This window comes from Lithobates pipiens, unplaced genomic scaffold (assembly GCF_037356315.1).
Source record: "Lithobates pipiens isolate NorthernLeopardFrog02 unplaced genomic scaffold, aLitPip1_a1.2 Scaffold_16, whole genome shotgun sequence".
NCBI classification, from domain to species: domain Eukaryota; kingdom Metazoa; phylum Chordata; class Amphibia; order Anura; family Ranidae; genus Lithobates; species Lithobates pipiens.
In genome coordinates, this window is record NW_027507748.1 from 440,739,909 (window position 1) to 440,758,875 (window position 18,967).

Here is an 18,967-nt window from a genome sequence, read left to right on the forward strand (position 1 = left end):
CTCATTCCCCTCTTTTCTATCTCAGACTTGACAATGCAGTGCCCCCTGTGCTCATTCATACACGGTGTGGGCACTCTAATACAGGAGGTACTGTATGCTACTGGCCAGATCATCCAGGTGCAAACAGCCTAAAAAAAGCAAATGCAGCCACCACATTTATGGATTGGTAAGCTGCAATATATTACATTTTTGGTTGTGGGCTTAATACCATTTTTGAAGTTATATTCAAGTCACTACAGTATTGTGACATCTTGTTATGTGCATGTTTAGAACAGTTTTTTTTAAATTAGAACTATTGTGCAAGTGCTTAATTATTTTGTCCTAAGTAATCACCGGCAAAACCATCAATATCAAGTGACCCTTTTATTAGCCACCACAGAAACAACATTTTGGAACCACAGGGGACCCCTTTTTTGGCACTACTTGCCCGAAGAAGGGGTTGCTTGTAGCACCAAAACATCTGTTCTATGCTGTTAAATTTAAAATTCACTTTATATAGACGGTGTACCAGTGATTACTTTACTGATGGACTATATTTGCTGATGGCTCCATCTGTCCGTTTGCTGCAGGAGAAACCTATGGTTTTTGGCTGTAAGGAAGGCACTGGAATATTCATTATTTTGGCACATGCAATTGGGCATTTATAGACACTGTCACATAGCTCTTTAAATGTGATTTGGTGTGGCTGATGCATCACCACGTAGAACTTTTCTTATACATTTTGTTAATTAGTACTTTTGTGGATTGCACATATTCTTTTGCCTTAATGTAACTTTATTTTTGGGTCATTCATTTTACAGATCTATGAATGAATAAACCACAAGTACATCTGCCACTACCACTGCTCTCAATGGAACACACGTGTAGTGATTACTGCAGTTGTAATCCATTGACCCTTCTTCCAGTTTTCTAATTGAAAGCATGTACCTCTGTACAGGCAAAGAGAGCAGGAGGAAGAGTCTAAAGCAGGGGTCTGAAACTGGTGGCCCTCCAGCTGTTGCCGGAACTACAAGTCCCATCATGCCTCTGCCTGAGGGAGTCATGTTTGTAACTGTCAGTCTTGCAATGCGTCTTGGGACTTGTAGTTTTATAACAGCTGGAGGGCCGCCAGTTTGTCACCCCTGGTCTAAAGGAACCTTTTGCTTTGCATCTGCAATCCACTGATTGCGGTTGTAGTGCTTCCTTTGGTTGGCTGACGTGGAACTTGTGACACCATCTGCCGCCTCTCCATCTCGGCCAATTAGAGGAAGCCTTGGTTTCATTGATAAATGAGCATTCAGGCCAACTCTATTTTATACTGGCAGCAGATAGGAAGTTGCCCATGCTGCTGCGGAACACAGCTGATGCTATGATGATATGACACGATGCTCTAAGCTACCACATAGTAATGCCATAGAAATGGTTAATTTGGACCAGCTTGGCCCAGACTATTTAAAGTAGAGCACCCCCCAAAAGGGGAAGATCTGCCTGTCTGCTTCCTCCTCCCCTCCGCTGTCCCATTTGGCAACTTTTGGGGTGAGAGGGGAGTGGGTACCTGGTTTTGATGGGTACCCTTACCCAGTTTTGGCTCAGTTCATGCCAGCACCCGATAGCTGATTTGAAAAACCGACTCGGTCGAGGACACTACTGGATTACTGGACAGGCAATTGCCCTAATATTAAAAGTCATCAGCTACAGTATTTTTTATTTTTTTTGGGGGGGGGGGGGGGAGTAGGGGGGTCTAGAGTAAGGATGAGCTCAGGAGTGTTCGCATACTCCACATGCAGGCAGTGAGACATTTCCTGATCTCTGCAGCCGCGCATCGGGGCAATGTCTCACTGCCTGTGATTAGCGCAGCGCTGTGCCGACTTCCTGGCGGACTCTGCATGCAGAGCATACGAAAACGCCTGAGCTCATCCTTAGTCTAGAGTTCCTCTCTAAAATGCCACATGAAAGCTGGAATTGTACTTTAAGGCCATGTTATAGATGTCGCAAACACCTGCTGTTTAAAGCAGTATCTAACATTTATTATATTGCAGCTTACCAATTCCTAGACATGATGGCTACATTCATTTATTTTTATTTTTTTCCTTTTCTTTTCCTCCTGGTGATCAGGCCAGTAAATTTGTTGTTTTTGCCTTGTTCGCCCTGGCCATGGAACCTATTGCTGAGGCTCTCAGGAGCTCGGTCGAGGTCTGTGGTCTTAGGGTGGGCTGGTTGGAGGAGAGAGTGGCTCTCTATGCGGATGATTTACTGCTTTTTTTAATGATCCTGGTGGTTCTCTGCAGAGCGCACTCGGAATCATGGACGCCTTCTCCGCCTTCACCGGGTTGAAGGTGAACTGGCATAAATCTCAGCTCTTTCCAGTGGACAAGGGGGCCAGGACCTCACCCTCCTCTACCCCGCTTCAGTGGGTTGATAAATTTACCTATTTAGCTATTATTATTTCAAAAGAGAGCGGGGACTTTGTCCGGCTCAATCTTGAACCTGTTCTGATAGGGATCAAATCTAAACTGAGGGCATGGGGCAATCTTCCCCTCTCCCTCATGGGGCGCATTAACCTTCTAAAAATGAAGGTCCTCCCCAAGCTTACATACATATTTAGGAACTCCCCTCAATGGCTCACTAAAACATGTTTTTCGCTCTCTTAGGCAACTCTTCCTCTCCTTTATCTGGGGGTCTAAAGCTCCTAGATTCAAATACACCACTCTCACCAGACCTGTGGATAGGGGGGGGTTTGGCTCTCCCTGATTGTCACAAATATTTCTTGGCCACTCAGCTTGTAACCGCCCATTGGTGGTTACAGCCCGACCTGACCAACTCTGCAACGGTGCTGGAGGTGGCTATAGTGGGGTCTCTGGAGGCCTTGAAGGGGTTGATATTCAGGGGGCCAAAAACGCCTCATTGCCTCACCCCTTCTATGCGTACCACTATGAGGGCGTGGAAGGTGGGAGAGGCACTGAGGGCATCCCTGCCGAACACAGTTCAGTACCATCCCAGACCTGCAGGCCTGGGCCAAATACAAAATACTGACTCTCGAGCATGTTATCACCGACGGGGAACTCACTCCCTTTCCTGTAATGCGTACCAAATGTAATATACCTGCACGGGCCCATTTCAGATATCTCCAAATCGCACATGCTTATAGGTGTCAGTTTTTGGGTCAACCAGTTGTATTGGAATATTCTGAGCTCGAATCCACCCTTTGGGTGAAAGACTTTGTACGAAGATGATTGGCTGAGAGCAGAGGGGAGAAAGGAAAATCCCAAATCTCCCTCCAGAGACAAACTGGTCCAATACAAAATTATACACAGAGCTCACTACACACCCCACAGGCTGCACCATTCCCCGGCGTGCTGGCTCTGCTCCTATCAGCCAGGAGACTTCTTTCAGGTTTTCTAGTCTTGCCCAGCAATTGTGTATTATTGGAAGGAGGTTCTCCAGGTGATAGTTAAGACTAGTATCCCTTATGATCCTAAATATTGTCTGCTGGGGCTGGTGGAGCAAATGCCAATCCTCAGAGCTAGGAAATACTTATACCCCTGTTGCTGTTTTATGCGCCCAAGGCCATCACCATGAACTTGAAAAAATCTACTCCCCCCCTCTCCAGTTCTGGAAAAATCTGGTGAACCCTAGTTTGCCCCTTTATAAAGCCACCTACTTGGGCAGGGATTGCCCGAAAAAAATTGAAAAGTTGTGGACCTGCTGGTTAGACGATGACACTACGGCAACTGATGCAGTAAAGGACCCTTGGTTTAACATTGTGATTTTAGTATGCTGATTGACCCAAATGCTCACCATCTCACATTATCCTGTTACTATAACTTTGAGCACAGAATCTCCTGAGCTAACCTCTCCCCACATTGGGGTATAGATAGATAAGGTTAAGTTTGTGTTGCTCTGCCCTGTTGCAGTCTGTTGCTGCCTCAGAGGTGGACTGTTTGTTATATGATGTGCGGGTAATGTTTGGCCCCCATGTGAGTAGTTTGCCAATGAAAAGTTCAATAAAAAAGATTTTGCAAAAAAAAATAAAAAAAATGTGTTGTTTTTTAACAGAACAGCTGTTCAAAAACAGTCACATTGTTGAGACAATCCATTTACTGCCAGCAAGGGTGCTTACAATGATTGTCTTTTATGTAAGGCTGGGTTCGCACACATGCGGCCGCGGTTTCAGTGCCGGAGTCTGGTGTGGTTTCTGTTCACCGGTTCAGGTGCCAATTTATACCTGAAATCACCTCTGAACCTGACCCAAAATTGCACAGGACTTTTAAATCGCAGCCGATCTGCACATGTGTGAACCGGCTGCATTGAGAAGCCTGCCGGTTCACATGTTATGCGAATTAGATGCCGTTCAAAATGCACCCAATTCGAATATATGTGAACTGAGCCTAAAACCTTTATCCCAAAAGGAAAAAAAATTGTTTGCTGTAACTGCTTATAAAGTGATAGAGTTCAGCCTCAAATTTGTGAGTGTATCGAAACTTGCTAGTACTTCTAACTCCCCCCCTCCCCCCAGATTCAAAGCTGCTGTCCAAAGGTGCTCCTGTGCTGCTCCTTCTAGAGTTGAGGCACTCTAAAGCTTGCTGTACAAAGTTCTGTTTTTTGGGGGGTTTTTTTCAACCAGGGCAGCTGAACAGAAGTTGATGAGTAAAATAGACTTCTGTTCACCTACAATGGTCATAGATAGATCGAGCAGGCCAAATTTCAGTTCATGCATGGCCAGATTAATACAGAAGGTGTGTTACTGGGCAGATCACCCTGTGAAAACCGTGGGAAAATCTTCTGAAAACTACATGTAATGACTGGTAAGCTGCAATATATTACATTTTTGTTTTCAGGTTTATTATTGCTTTTTAATATTGAATAAAAGCTCAGCATAGCTTAAGAGGGACGAGCAATAAAGTATGTTACATGACACGAAGAGGCGACTTTGGCAATTATGGGTAGAGTGAGCTTTGCCATCCTCACACTATTTATTATGTAGTTTTATACAGTTGCAGGACCTTTCTTTTCACCCTTGACTCTATAAATAAATGTTGTCATTTATTTAGTTGTGTTTTACAATATGTCTTCTATGCTCCAGTGACTTGTGGAAGTTTAGTCTGAAGCCAGCTTTAACACAGCTGTGCTTTCCTGGTTTATAAATGGCACACAATGTTATGGGTAATATGGTCATACAGACACATTTTGCTGGCCTGGCTCAGCTGGAGTTCCATCTAATGACAGCCTCATTGCTCTTGTCTGTCCTCTGCTCACTGGAGGGTTGGAGTGTAGATAGAAAACTGCTTCCGAGTACTAAATCTGAAAATATTACAACTGGTACTAGCCATAGACATGTGGTTTAGGTCTTTTTTCTGGTCAAGCGTACCAAGGATTAATATCTGCAAACCATCTCACCCATTTTATGAACGAAATATATATATATATATATATATATATATATATATATATTTATATATGTATATAATGTGTGTGTGTGTGTGTCATAATAGATTTGTTTTTGTGCTATTTAATTTTTTTGCACTGTTTTGTATTCAGAAACGTTGCACTATGGGCAATGAACTTGTTGCTTAGGCCTACGCCGTGCCTACAATCCCGTCACTCACAAGGATCAGTAGAGCGGCCCTATTTTGTAGGCGCGGTTCCCTCCTCAGTGAGTGATGCCAATGCGGGGAGACATTTTCTCTGTTCTCTTTAGCAATAGTGTCACTAACGAGTTGAGTGTGACAAAGTCCTTTAAAGCGGTATTAAAGTCTTGTTTTAAAAAATAATAAACACGTTTAACATGTTTGACAGTGGTTTTGCACAGAGCAACCCAGATCCTCCTCTTCTCAGATCCTATGCCGCCGCACCTGGACCCTTCCTTCCTGCTGGGTGCCCCCACAGCAAGCAGTTTGCTGTGGGGGCACCCAAGCAACCATGCTCCTGAGCCACTACCGCGGCTCAGACCCGCCCCCTCCATCTCCTGATTGACTGGCTGTGATTGACAGTAGTGAGAGCCAAAAGCCAATCAGGAGTGTGAGTTTTTTGTGAGCCAAGGCTCTCGTGGACATCCCTGGATCAAGAGGGGGCTTGGGTAAGTATTGGGGAGGCTGCTACACACAGGTCTCATTCTATGCATGAAGTAAAAACCCTTGTGCCTTTGCAGCCACTTGAAATTAAAGGATGGTATCATTTTTATAAATTCAAAAGATTCACTGCACTCTACAGATAAAAATGAAAAACCTGATGCGTAGAACACTGCTCTCTGCTGCTACTTAATAATCAAAATATATATCCCCAAAGGTGAAAAAGCATCAGTCCAATAATATTCCACAGTAACAAAAGAAAAAACAAAAAAATAGATGCCATAAATAAAACCAATATAAATAGATAAGTCCACGTCCATAGAGTCCCAAAAAGTATAATAATGTGCTCTGTCTCTTCTCAATGAAGACAATAACCATAAATCCACCACCAGAGAAAGCCCCCGTACACACGGACAAACATTCCGACCACAAAATCCGTCTGATTTTTTTCAGACGGATTTTGTCCGAAATTGTGTTGCATACACACGGTCGGACAAAGTTGTCGGAAATCCGATAGTTCAGAACGAGGTGACGATGTTGTGTCTCGTAATTTGATCTGAGCATGCGTGGCACTTTGTCTGATCGGAATTCTCTACAATCGGAAAAAGTCTGATCTGATTTTTTTTTGTCGGAAAATTTTAGATCCTGCTTTCAAATTTTTTCCGGCTGAATTTCCGACGGAAAAAGTCCGATAGAGCCCACACACGATCGGATTTTCCGACAATATAATACGATCAGACCCTTTCCGTCAGAATTTTCAACAGTGTGTACAGGGCGGATCTCACTTCCTTCAGAATATCACTCACTGGACACAATTGCCATTCATTCTCATGACTGGCAATGGCCATAATAAAGTTGGGATTCCACCTCAGGAATTCAGAACACCGTCTCCAACTCCTTTACCCAGCTCTCATGTTAGTATCCACATGTAGAAGAAAAAGAAATGCCTCCAATGGTGTATTGCCTCAATATAAATGTATTAACCACTTGACCACTGGGCACTTAAACACCCTTAATAACCAGACCAATTTTTAGCTTTCGGTGCTCTCACATTTTGAATGACAATTACTCAGTCATGCAACACTGGACCTATAATGAAATGTTTGTTCCTTTTTTTTCACACAATAGAGCTTTCTTTTGGTGGTATTTAATCTTCTATTTAATGGTGAATTTTTCTTCTTTTCTGTTATAAAATTTAGCAAATTAGTAATTTTCTTCATAAATTTTCACCAAAATTATACTACTACATATCTTTGGTAAAAATAAGTACAAATTGGTGGATATTATTTGGTCTTTGTGAAAGTTATAGAGTCCACAAGCTATGGTGCCAATATCTGAAAATTGATCACACCTGAAGTACTGACGGCCTATTTCAATTCTTGAGACCCTAAGGTGCCAGAAAAGTACAAATACCCCCCAAATGACCCCTTTTTGGAAAGAAAACATTCCAAGGTATTTAGTAAGAGGCATGGTGAGTTTTTTGAAGTTCTCATTTTTTCCCACAATTCTTTGCAAAATCAAGATTTTTTTTTTTACTTATTTTTTATTTTTTCACAAAATTTTCATATTATCAGTTTATTTCTCACACACAGCATATGCATACCACAAATTACACCCCAAAACACATTCTGCTATTACTCCCGAGTACGGCGATACCACATGTGTGCGATTTTTACACAGCGTGGCCACATACAGAGGCCCAACATGCAGGGAGCGCCATCAGGCGTTCTGGAGCACCCAGGACAATTCTGACATTTCTCTCCTACATGTTAAAATCATCATTTATTTGCTAGAAAATTACATAGAACCCCAAAACATTATATATGTTTTTTTAGCAAACACCCTGGAGAATACAATGGTGGTCGTTGCAACTTTTATCTCGCACGGTATTTGTGCAGCAATTTTCGAATGCTTTTTTTGGGGGAAAAAACTGTTTTGTGCTTAAAAAAAACACCGTAAAGTTAGCCCAATTTTTGCATAATGTGAAAGATGAAGTTACGCCGAGTAAATAGATACCCAACATGTCACTCTTCAAAATTGCACATGCTCGTGGAATGGCGCCAAACGTCGCTACTTAAAAATCCCATAGGCGACGCTTTACATTTTTTACTGGTTACACGTTTTGAGTTACAGAGGAGGTCTAGGGCTAGAATTATTGCTCTCATTCTAACGTTCGCAGCGATACCTCACATGTGTGGTTTGAACACTGTTTTCAAATGTTTCTTTTTTATTGTTCAATTTACTTTGTTTTAGTTTGACATTTTTTTCCCCCCCAAAATTTTTTGATCACTTTTATTCCTATTACAGGAATGTAAACATCCTTGTAATAGGAATATGGCATGACAGGTCCTCTTTACAGTGAGATATGGGGGTCAATAAGACCCCGCATCTCACCTCTAGGCTGGGAAGCCTGAAATAAAATAAAAAAAAGATTCTGGCTTTGATCGTATTGGTGAGTCGGTAGAAGCACCGGAGGGCGACGGGAGGGGATGTCTATGGCTGGGTATCTCCGGGTATGGCAATTTATGGCAGGGTATTGCAGAGTATTGGCTGGTACTGCAGAGTATTGGCGGGGAATTGAGGGGTTAAATTTCGGTGAGCAGCGATGTGGGCGCTGCAGATGCAGCCCATATCACTGCTGACACCGATCTCTTCCCCCTCCGTTGTACCGATCGGTACAGAGAGGAGGAGGGAGGAACCGGCGTCATAACATGAAGCCGGTTTGTTTACAAGTGATCACTCCGTCATTTGACGGAGCGATCACGTGGTAAACGGCCGCGATGAGCAGCTGTTTACCGTGATCCATGATGCGCCGGGTCCTGTGGACCCGGTGGTCACTGATGTTCTCGAGTGCGTGCCCCAGGGGTGCGCGAGAGCGGAATGCTGGGAGGACGTCATATGACGGCCTCCCAGAGTTAAACAACCGCCCTGTAGCCGTCATTCGGCTATGGGCCGGTTAAGTGGTTAAAAAGAAAACCACTCGCATTTAAAATTGTAATAAACTGGCTCATAAAAACCAAGTGGCATTGGGTTCAGTCTATAGAGGTCTCTCCATCTCCAGCTGATCGGGATTGCTGCTACGTCACTTCTGCCTCCTGTCCTGACATCACATCCGCGTGTTGCCGCCTAACCATTTCCAACGGGTTTTGTCAGATCCGATTGCATCACAGGGGGTGTTTACATGGCACGTCAACTCTGTTTTTGTATTCTCCCCCTCAACCATTCATCAGCCACTTAGCTCAATATTAAATATCAGGAATAGTTAGCCACAAAGAAGCAATTGACCGGATATTATCCATCTGTGCTGTAACCCCTATTTTGCCAACTAAAAAAAGTGAATTAAATAAACAATACTGACTGACAGCACTGGTGTGGTGACATTGTACTACTGTGGAGGTGATTTACAATGGCTGGCTTCTCTGATATCACTGTATGTCAATGCCGCCAGCCATTGTCTCTGATCACTGCCACAGCAGTACAGTGTCACCACAGCAGTGCCGCCAGTGTAATAACCATCATCCACTGCCAAGTGTCCCTGAAGGTATTTCAGAAGATACTTTTAAGTGTTTGTTTTCCAAAATTGAGTTATTTTGTGGATGTTTCCTCCTGTCCACGCACTACAGGGACTCAAGAAATGTGATAAGTAGTCAGGAAATTGGATGCGTAAATTATGCTCCTGACAAGTCCAAAGGTGCTCCTTGGATTTTGGGCTCCTCTGTGGATCTAGACTGTGAAAAAAGTCTAACGTGGTATCGCCATACTCGGTAGGCATAGCAGAATGTGTTTTAGGGTGTATTTGCAAGTATGCCAATGCTGTGTGTGAGAAATAACTTGTTAAAATAAAATGTGTTCCCACAAAGTTTATATAAAAGGTTTTAATTTCCTAAACAAAAAAAATAGGTTCAGAAAGTTCACCATGGCTTTTACTATTAGTAGTTTGGACTGTCTACTTTCAAAAAGGCGTCATTTGGGAGGTTTTTGTATCGTCCTGACATTTTAGGGTCTCGAGGAATGAGGCAGTCAGTACATCAGGACTGATTAATTTTCAAATAGAGTGTATGTGCACTGCACAGAACTGCATGTGAAAGGCTGTGCGATTCCTCTGTGATTTGCATGCAGCTCCTAGTGTGAATGCACCCGTGTAAGTGATGCATTACAATAGAAGCAAAAAGAAAATAAACATTTTATTTTTTTATTCTACAAAAAAATGAATTTATGTAATAATTTTTCATTCAAATTGTGACAACGCTGAAACTTAAAAAATGGTCTTGACTTTAAAGGGTGTGACAGTCTGGACCTGAACTGGTTACACTTCTAGAAGATGCTTCTTCCTTGTGTCTTAGTGCTCCATGTTCCATCCTGTTTTCAGTCGCTGGCTTTATTTAATAGCATGGCTGTTAAAGGGAAAAAAAAGCAGATCTTGAGGACAGGGGTGCCTCTGATTATGTCATTCTTGCATTGCTCAAAGCCAAAAAAGCAGCTTCCAGAAAAATACTGTTGTACCTGGAAATCTTCCTTTACCTGGTGGGAACGCAGGCATTTCAATTCTAGAGATTGCTCTGGTCTCCCATTCTGGTCTTCCTACAGTCGGGACAATTTTGGCCTGAAGTACTTTTAAGGAACAGGTTTCACCCTTGTTCTTTTTGTTCCAAAAACTCTGGCTTCGTTTCCCTCTAAAAACCTTTCAAGGTGTTTCTTGGATCAGAACACCCTTAGACCTTGTACACACGGTCGGAGAATCTGTCGGAATGAGTCTTATCGGACCGTGTCGTCAGATAATCCGACTGTGTGTGGTATGCATCGGACTGATTCCGTCCGAATCTCCGTCCGACCCAATTTTCCAACATGTTGGAAATATTTCCCGACCAACTGGGCCGGACGGACCTAATCCGATCATGTGTAGAGCATTTTCATCGGACCAAGTGCCACGCATGCTCAGATCAAATTCCTACATCAAAGCTATTGGCTACTAGCCTGAATGTAGTCCCATCGTAACGAAATTACGTCATCACGTTCTGAAAGATCGGATTTTTCGCCAACTTGGCCCAACCGTGTGTATGCAACAGTTTCGGACACAATCCGTCGGACTAAATCCGACGGGCAAAATCCGACGGATTTGGTTGGCAAAATCTCCGACCGTGTGTACAGGGGCTTACAGCACACCGTGCATCAATGGGATCTTAATTTGGTTCTCTGTACTGCAGAAATCACCCTTTTCAACCCATCAGTGAACTTTCTTTGAGTAATCTTTCCTGCAAAGTGGCCTTCTTAGTTGCTGTCACATTTGACTTTGAACTAGTGTCTCTCTTGTAAGGAGCCGTTCCTGACCCCTTACAAATACAAAGTAGCCTTGCACCCAAAACTAGTCTTTCTGCCTAAGATGGTATTTAACTTCCGCCTTAATGAAGACATAAGGATTGCGTTACTAAAACTGGAGAGTGCAACATCTGGTGTAGCTGTGCATAGCAGCCAATAAGCGTCTAACTGCAGTTTGTTCAATTAAGCTTTGACAAAAGAATATGGAAGCTGATTGGGTTCTTTGCAGAGCTTTACCATATTTTGCACTCTCCAGTTTTAGTAGATCAACCCCACTAGTATTTCCTTCTTAGTATCCTGCTCTAAAGCACCCCAAAGAGATTTCTCTTCATTGTCTAGACATTGTCAGAGCTTAGCTAAAAGCCACAACTTTTGTAAGGACTGATTCTCTTTGTCTTGTCATCAGGGCCTAACACGCTGCTTCAAAAGCCACTATTGCTATGGATAAGACAACTCGTCTCAAATGTTTACACTTAAGATGGTAAAGACTGGTACACACATTTTACACTTTTTTTTTTTTTTAAACCCAGCGGGATAAAAGGAAAAAAAAATGAAGGGCTTGGGAGGAGCTGCTGAGCTATTGTGTTCTGACAGGTGGACCACACAACCCCGCCCCCCAAGAACACACCAGTCAGCACTCTCAGAGCGTGAGAGAGCTGATTGGCAAACCTTTTTTGGTCATGCCCCTTCCACAGAAGCCAGCTTCAGATAGACCGGCTGCCGAACACACGGGCCGAATATTTGGCCCATGTGTATGGCCCTTTAAAGTTGGCCATACGTTATACAATTTTCTTGTTCATTTTCCTTTAGGTTTACCTTCAACTATGTAGTGCAAAGGCCTCCCTGATTGCATACAAATTGGGAATGTTTAGGTTTAACACCGTCTTTTATGGTTTTGGTAAATCTAAAGGAACGTTGTACAAGAAAATTGTATAATGTATGGCCAGCCTAAGACACCTCCAGCCATCTTACTGATCTGTGGGTGTTTCCTGGGCATTCCATCATCAATCCCCTATTGCCCAGTTTTTCAAGGCTGTCATCTGGTCTTCAATTCATACCTTCTCCAAGTTCTACCAGATGGATGTCCAATCTTCTGTTATTGTTGGGCCTGGTTCCAGTTTTTTGCCTTGTTAATGCCTACCCTTTTCTTTTCTTTTTTCTTATTCAAATGAGAATACATTTAATGATATTAGTGGCTGCAACATTTGGCTAAAGAAAAAATGAGAATGGCAATGTGCTATACAATTGGTGAACATGGTTGAAAAAATAAGCTAGTAAAGCAGGGTCTAGAAATGAGCCACCCTTGTTATTTCTTACATTCTGTACATTCCAGGGTCTATGAATTTGCAGCCTTTGTTCTATACTCTACAATTATAAGAGAAATGTTGACTTGCCTGTTAAATCCATATCTTGGAGTACTGTGCAGGGTACAGGCCACCCTCCCCTGCATTATTCTGCATTGCTTGCTAAAAATAAATGGAGGTCTCAGAGGGATACGGGCAGGAGGGCATGTCCAGCAGAGCTTTGCCACTGTTCAGTCACCTCAAAGTACTAGCCTATAACCCAGGGTCTATGAATATCCAGCATGTGTCCTGTACTTTACTCAAAGATATGGCATTTACAGGCAAGTCAATTCAAAATTCCATATATACATATACACACACAGTCCATTGTAAAGCAGCACTTACACCTATGAGTAAATCAGCAGAGTGACAATTCGGCCATGGTATGCTCCAAGTTACAGCTATGAATTGATACTTTGATCTAATAAACCAGAAAATGTGTGTGGTAACTATTTGCTAGTCTCTTTTTACTTATTCCTAACCATATTATTTTTATTTATTTATTTTCTTCTAACTAGGATACTCATGAAATGTTCCTAAAAGTGCAGGCTTATGGAGATGAAGTTGTAAGTAAAGGCCTGAATGCTGAAAGCACTGGACAAGTGTAAGTGTGTGTCACGTTTATTGTTTTATCAGTAGAGCATATTGAATCGGGGTTTTCAATATATGGCAGCCAGGCATTTGAAATTGAGCCAACTGCCATATATCAGTCTTGCATACATATGTGCACTCTTATATGAAAGTTCCAGCTGAATCAAAAGATGTTTACTCTGGTGGACCATTAAGGCTGGCTACATGCACACCCCATGGAATGCTTGTTGTCCCATAGTGTTAAAATTGCAGGTTGGAAACCTAGATGAAACGTGTCTATGGATTCTTAAACAAAATGGGGGAGATTTATTAAAACTGGTGCACATAGAATCTGGTGCAGCTGTGCTAGGGATGAGCTCTGGCATGTTCGCACACTCCACCCGCAGAGCCCGCCAGGAAGTCGGCACAGTCTGCAGCTGCACATCGGGAAAATGTCTCGCTGCCTGTGATTAGCACAGCACCGTGCCGACTTCCTGGCAGGCTCTGCACATGGAGTGTGCGAACACGCCCAAGCTCATCCTTAAGCTGTACATGGTAGCAGCCAATCAACTCCTAACTTATTCAATTAAGCTGTACATCAGTTTTAGTAAATCTCACCCAATGAGAGAATTCTCCTTTTGCATGCACTTTGTGTTTGCTTTGGATCCATTCTACCTTAAAGCAGACTGTTAGTTGAGGACATAAGTGTAGCGATTAGGAGCTTTAATGACAGCAAGAAATTGGCAGCTCACAAAAATGTGAAGTGGGTAGTGCTCATCAAAGTGTATAGAAGTCCCCGCTGCAGGTAGCAGAATGGACGGCGTTCCTCCTCAAAGAGAAAACAGGTGGACCCTTGGCAGTGGGGATGAACCACAGCACTATCTGGATGGCTTGTCTGGGGATCTTAGGTGGGCGGAGGTCGAGCTGGTGGTGGGCGTGGCACGTGTTTGGGGCAGGCATGCTCACTCTTCAGGCTAACTGCAGCAGGGACTTTATCCACTTTGAGGAGCACTACTACTTACTTCACTTCTGTGAGTTTATAACTTATTGCTGTCATTACAGTGGTTGTAAACCCTTACAGACCACTTTGACCTATAGGTAAGCCTGTAAGGCTTACCTGTAGGTCCAAGAAATATCTCCTAAACCTACACGGTTTAGAAGATATTTGCAAATGACAGGCACCGTGTCTACGGCGCGCAGGTGCACTGAGCATGCCGCTGCTAATGGCGATATGCCGTTAGTAACGGCTCCTGTGCGCATGCACGGGAGTGATGTCATCGAGGCTCCGGCCGATCAGCACCGGAGTCATGATACCCGGAAGGAAGATGGGCGCTCCGTGGAGGAGGGGACAGCGGTGACATCGCTGGCTCCTGTGTCAGGTAAGTGACACATAATGAGCTACTATGCGATGCATAGTAGCCCATTATGCTTTACCTTTGCAGGGGGACAAAGTGGAAGTAAACCCATTAGGGTTTACTTCCTCTTTAAAGCTCCTAATTGCTACACTTAGATGGAGCTGCTTCATTTCTCCCCTGCAGAGTATCTTCTAGCTCTTCCGCAGCGGCTGCCACTAAGCTAGCACTTTTCACTCACACCTATGTGACTGTTTTATTCACTAGTTTAGTTTTTTGTTGGAATTTATAGTTTTTAGTGTGTGGGATCTCTCCTCTTGCATCTGTGTTAGTTGGGGGGCATTGGCTTCTTGAAGCTGTCATTACATCATCCATCTATCCCGTGTGCCATCTTCAGACTGAATGTAACAAGTTTATCTTTCATGATCCAATGTGATTCCATAGCTGGGAACTTTTCTTTGTTAATATTAGGACTGGTTATCAAACATGGCCAAGAAATACACACATTGCCTTAGTGCCGTTTCTCTCTATTAATGTGCTGTTGTGTGTATATATACTGCTGTTCTCATTGAAGCTGAACTGCTCCTCATATAAAATAGGCTCTATTAATAGATCACAGTTGAAATTGTGATTTTCTGCACTGTTTTGGTCTATTATCAAGCTACGGATGCCAGTATTAGTGATATCAGGTGATGCGTCTCTAATTGCTTGAATAATTAGAGAATGCATAATGCTGTGTGTTTGTTTTCATCAGAGAAATGATTGGTCGGAATTGGATAAGCAAAGAAGAATTGGAAGAAGCAATAGTAGAAAAGGTGTCTGACAAAGATGTAAGTGTTTAATTTTTTTGCATCTTGATAATCAAAAGAATGTTTTGTATAGCGGATGATTACCGTTCAGGCATATAATGCACAACTTAAGTTTTAGAGTGCTTGTTGAAAATCAGCAACACCAATATTTAAGCTGTTCTTTGCCAGGGCCATACATTGTTAGTTTTTTTTGTAATTCATATAATTTGCTTCAGTGGAGGCTCACATTTCCTCTGTGACTTTAATAGCTTCTTTTTTTTTCTTAACGGCTATATGTGGTGGGGTTTTTTCTAGGCCAGAAACCTCAATTGATGGCATTCTATATCTCACAGTTCAGCTTTTTCCTTCTTCCATAAGTAGAGCCAAAAAGTACTGAACATACATTTAAAAGGACATTTTTAAAGTTAATAATGATTCCTCAGCGAAAGAGGAGAAAGGAAAGCTCCTTTACGTTATAAGACACATTAACTTTAGATGCCTTTTACGCAGTCTGTTACTGACCTTATGTTTAAATGTGCGGGTAGTTCTTGTCACCCCTCTGAAAAGCCATCCACGGTGGATCATTTCTCAAAGATGTTTGGCAGCCTGTTTTAACACTATATTTGCTACATTAACTGCGTGTATTACATGGGGTTCTGGCACAGCCCTATTCACTTGAATTTGTTCGTGTTCTGTGGCACATGTACAACCCAATCCTGCTGTCCTTGTAGCTTAAGGGAGTGGTCTAGGGGGCGGGATAAACGATGCTTAACCAACAGTATTGTGACCACATTTCTTTGTACATTGTTAGATCATTTTATAAATTACAATGAGTAAGAATGATGCAATTGCATCCTTACAGTTTGGGAAATTGGGAAACACTGCAGACCGCTTGGGTTTCAGAGCTCCATGAGCAAAGAGCTGTAAACTGTCAGTCGCAGCTCTCTGCTCTTCTCCTTCCTCGCTCATTGGAGTGCTGAGCTGTGGGGGTTTCAGGGGCGGCCATCTCAGGCTCTCAGCAGCTTTCAAGAGCACCAAGAGAATGGTGAAGAGGTGAGTATAGAGTGGTTGGAGATGGGATGTGTAAAGACATGGTTAAGTTTCCTGACTGGCCAAGATGAGAGTGCCTCTTTAACCTTGTGATTAATTGACCTAAAGCCAGCTGGCAGGAAATCTACTTCAAATGGGTCAGTGATTCATTAAGTAGTAAAGCAAGGCTACAATGGTAGACTGTAAACCTTCACCTTTGAGTAAAGGTCAGCATTGGTGCATCCCATATTTCTGTCCTCACAGGTTCCCTGTAAACTATAGTCATTTTGTTACACCACATAATGACGAGCATTTTGATTTTATACCACTCTTAAGGAGGGTGAACATACAGATATTGTTGGTTCTTAGCGCATTTATACACACTATGGATTAGGTTCTTCATGATTAAGGGAAGCTACTTCTTTTCTAGAAAAGAAAGAAAGTGCACACTACTTTCTTATGAATATTAATCCAAGCTGTGTCGGCTTTTATTGTCTGTAGGAAATGTACACTTTAACTGCAGATTTATGAACCAGTGTTTAAAAAGTGAGCATATGCTGACACAAAAATAGTCAGGGCCCTAAACTTGGCAACAAAAATTTTGGTGACCATTGTGGTTATGTAATTTAAAGGTGACCACGAAATAGCTTGTGCTACTCACAAGAAACAGCTACCCTGTAAACAAAGTAATATAACCTCCTCTTATAAAGAGCTTTTTTAAGTCAAAGGTGGGAAACCTTACTAAACACCATCTGTAGAAAGTGCCAAAAGAAAATGCAAATGTAATCAGCTGGCAAGTAAAGAGAAATTCTTGAAGGCTCATATAATTTGCAGCGGTTTGTGACAAGATCCCTTCAATTACAAAAGAGTAGCTTAAAACTGCTTTGATTCATTGTTGTCTGCAAAATAGGTCTGGGGGATTTTGTGGAGCATAGAAATGTATTGTCTCACACTGTTTGAAAATGAACATCCATATGCCAAAGTGTCAGTCTGACAGGGAATGTCAATGAGAGGCCTGCTCTGCCAAGCTCCAGCCTAGGACTATAGCAATTACACTGACACCTCCTAATGAGTTTTTGTTTGCTTGCAGTACCAGTATTTTATACAAACGATGGAACGCTTGGTGAGGCTGCCACACAGCAGCATTGAGGAGGAGTATGTGCACAAATTCTGCAAGAAGCTTGAAATTCAGAGCAAAAAACAGATGGTTAATACACCACAGCATGATGAGCATGGCAGAGCATTTAGCACCGCCAAAGGTAATCGCCCCAAGATCTTGTCAGTTCCTTAGTTAGGCAGGGTTCTGCAACTCTAGGTAATGTGTTGTTTTATCATCAGTTTGGAGAATTTCTACTGTTTATCTAAAAGCTAAACATTAATAGAACATACTAGAGTAGTTCTTTCACTGTAAAGTTCTAAAAGATTATTAACTGTGCTTTCTTTTCACTAAACACTGCAATAGAATTCTGTAGGGTCATAATGCTTAACCAGGGAAAAGTTCACATAATCGCACAACTAAAACAAATGTGTTCAGCTTCTTAATTTGGCTTAATTGGCATATTCTGCTTACCACACTTGAAGGAGCAGCTTCTGCATAGTATGACATAATACAGTTGTGTATATTTTTCAAGTACTGCAGTCTTGCCTATAATGCATAGAATTTTCTTTTGCTACTGAGAAAATAGAATGGTAATTGGTTTTGGTCTTGTTAATGCAGATCTCCAGGCAAAAAGCCTAAATCCACAGTGGAAATTTGAGTCAATTGCTTTACTTAACAAATGACTTACTACTGCAGAAGCCCACTCTTTTGTGTTCCATGGGCCCCTGATGGAGAGCACAGCCAGATACTCTACCTTCACTGCTGAAAAACCTGGTTAAAAATACACCCCTAAGCCTCTGTTAGCATGTCCGTCTCTGCATATGCTGTGTCCCTGTGCTAGTCTAAGTTCTACTGTTCACAGGATTACAGCTGTTAACAAAACAAATTCAGGTAGTTTAACATGCTGTATGGTGCATATACTGTGTGTATATGTATGTATATGTATATATATATATATATAGTGTATATATATATATATATATATATATATATATATATATACACACAGTGCCTTGCGAAAGTATTCGGCCCCCTTGCACTTTTCAACCTTTTGCCACATTTCAGGCTTCAAACATAAAGATATAATTTTTTTTTTTTTTGTGAAGAATCACCAACAAGTGGGACACAATTGTGAAGTGGAACGAAATCTATTGGATTTTTGAAACTTTTTTAACTAGTAAGAAAATGAAAAGTGGAGCGTGCAAAATTATTCGGCCCCCTTGCGTAATACTTTGTAGAGCAATCTTTTGCTGCGATTACAGCTGCAAGTCGCTTGGGGTATGTCTCTATCAGTTTTGCACATCGAGAGACTGAAATTCTTGCCCATTCTTCCAGGCAAAACAGCTCGAGCTCAGTGAGGTTGGATGGAGAGCGTTTGTGAACAGCAGTTTTCAGCTCTTTCCACAGATTCTCGATTGGATTC

General features: G+C 42.2%; 1 protein-coding gene across 1 annotated transcript in view; it reads left to right on the plus strand.

The window, feature by feature from the left end:
* Nucleotides 1-18,967, plus strand: part of MRPS9 (mitochondrial ribosomal protein S9) — a 136,764-nt gene that overhangs the window by 110,016 nt on the left and 7,781 nt on the right. Inside the window, exons 6-8 of the mRNA XM_077482677.1 lie at nucleotides 13,225-13,310; nucleotides 15,383-15,458; nucleotides 17,536-17,704. Of these exons, the coding sequence (XP_077338803.1) occupies nucleotides 13,225-13,310; nucleotides 15,383-15,458; nucleotides 17,536-17,704 (331 nt within the window). The remainder of the gene's footprint in view (nucleotides 1-13,224; nucleotides 13,311-15,382; nucleotides 15,459-17,535; nucleotides 17,705-18,967) is intronic.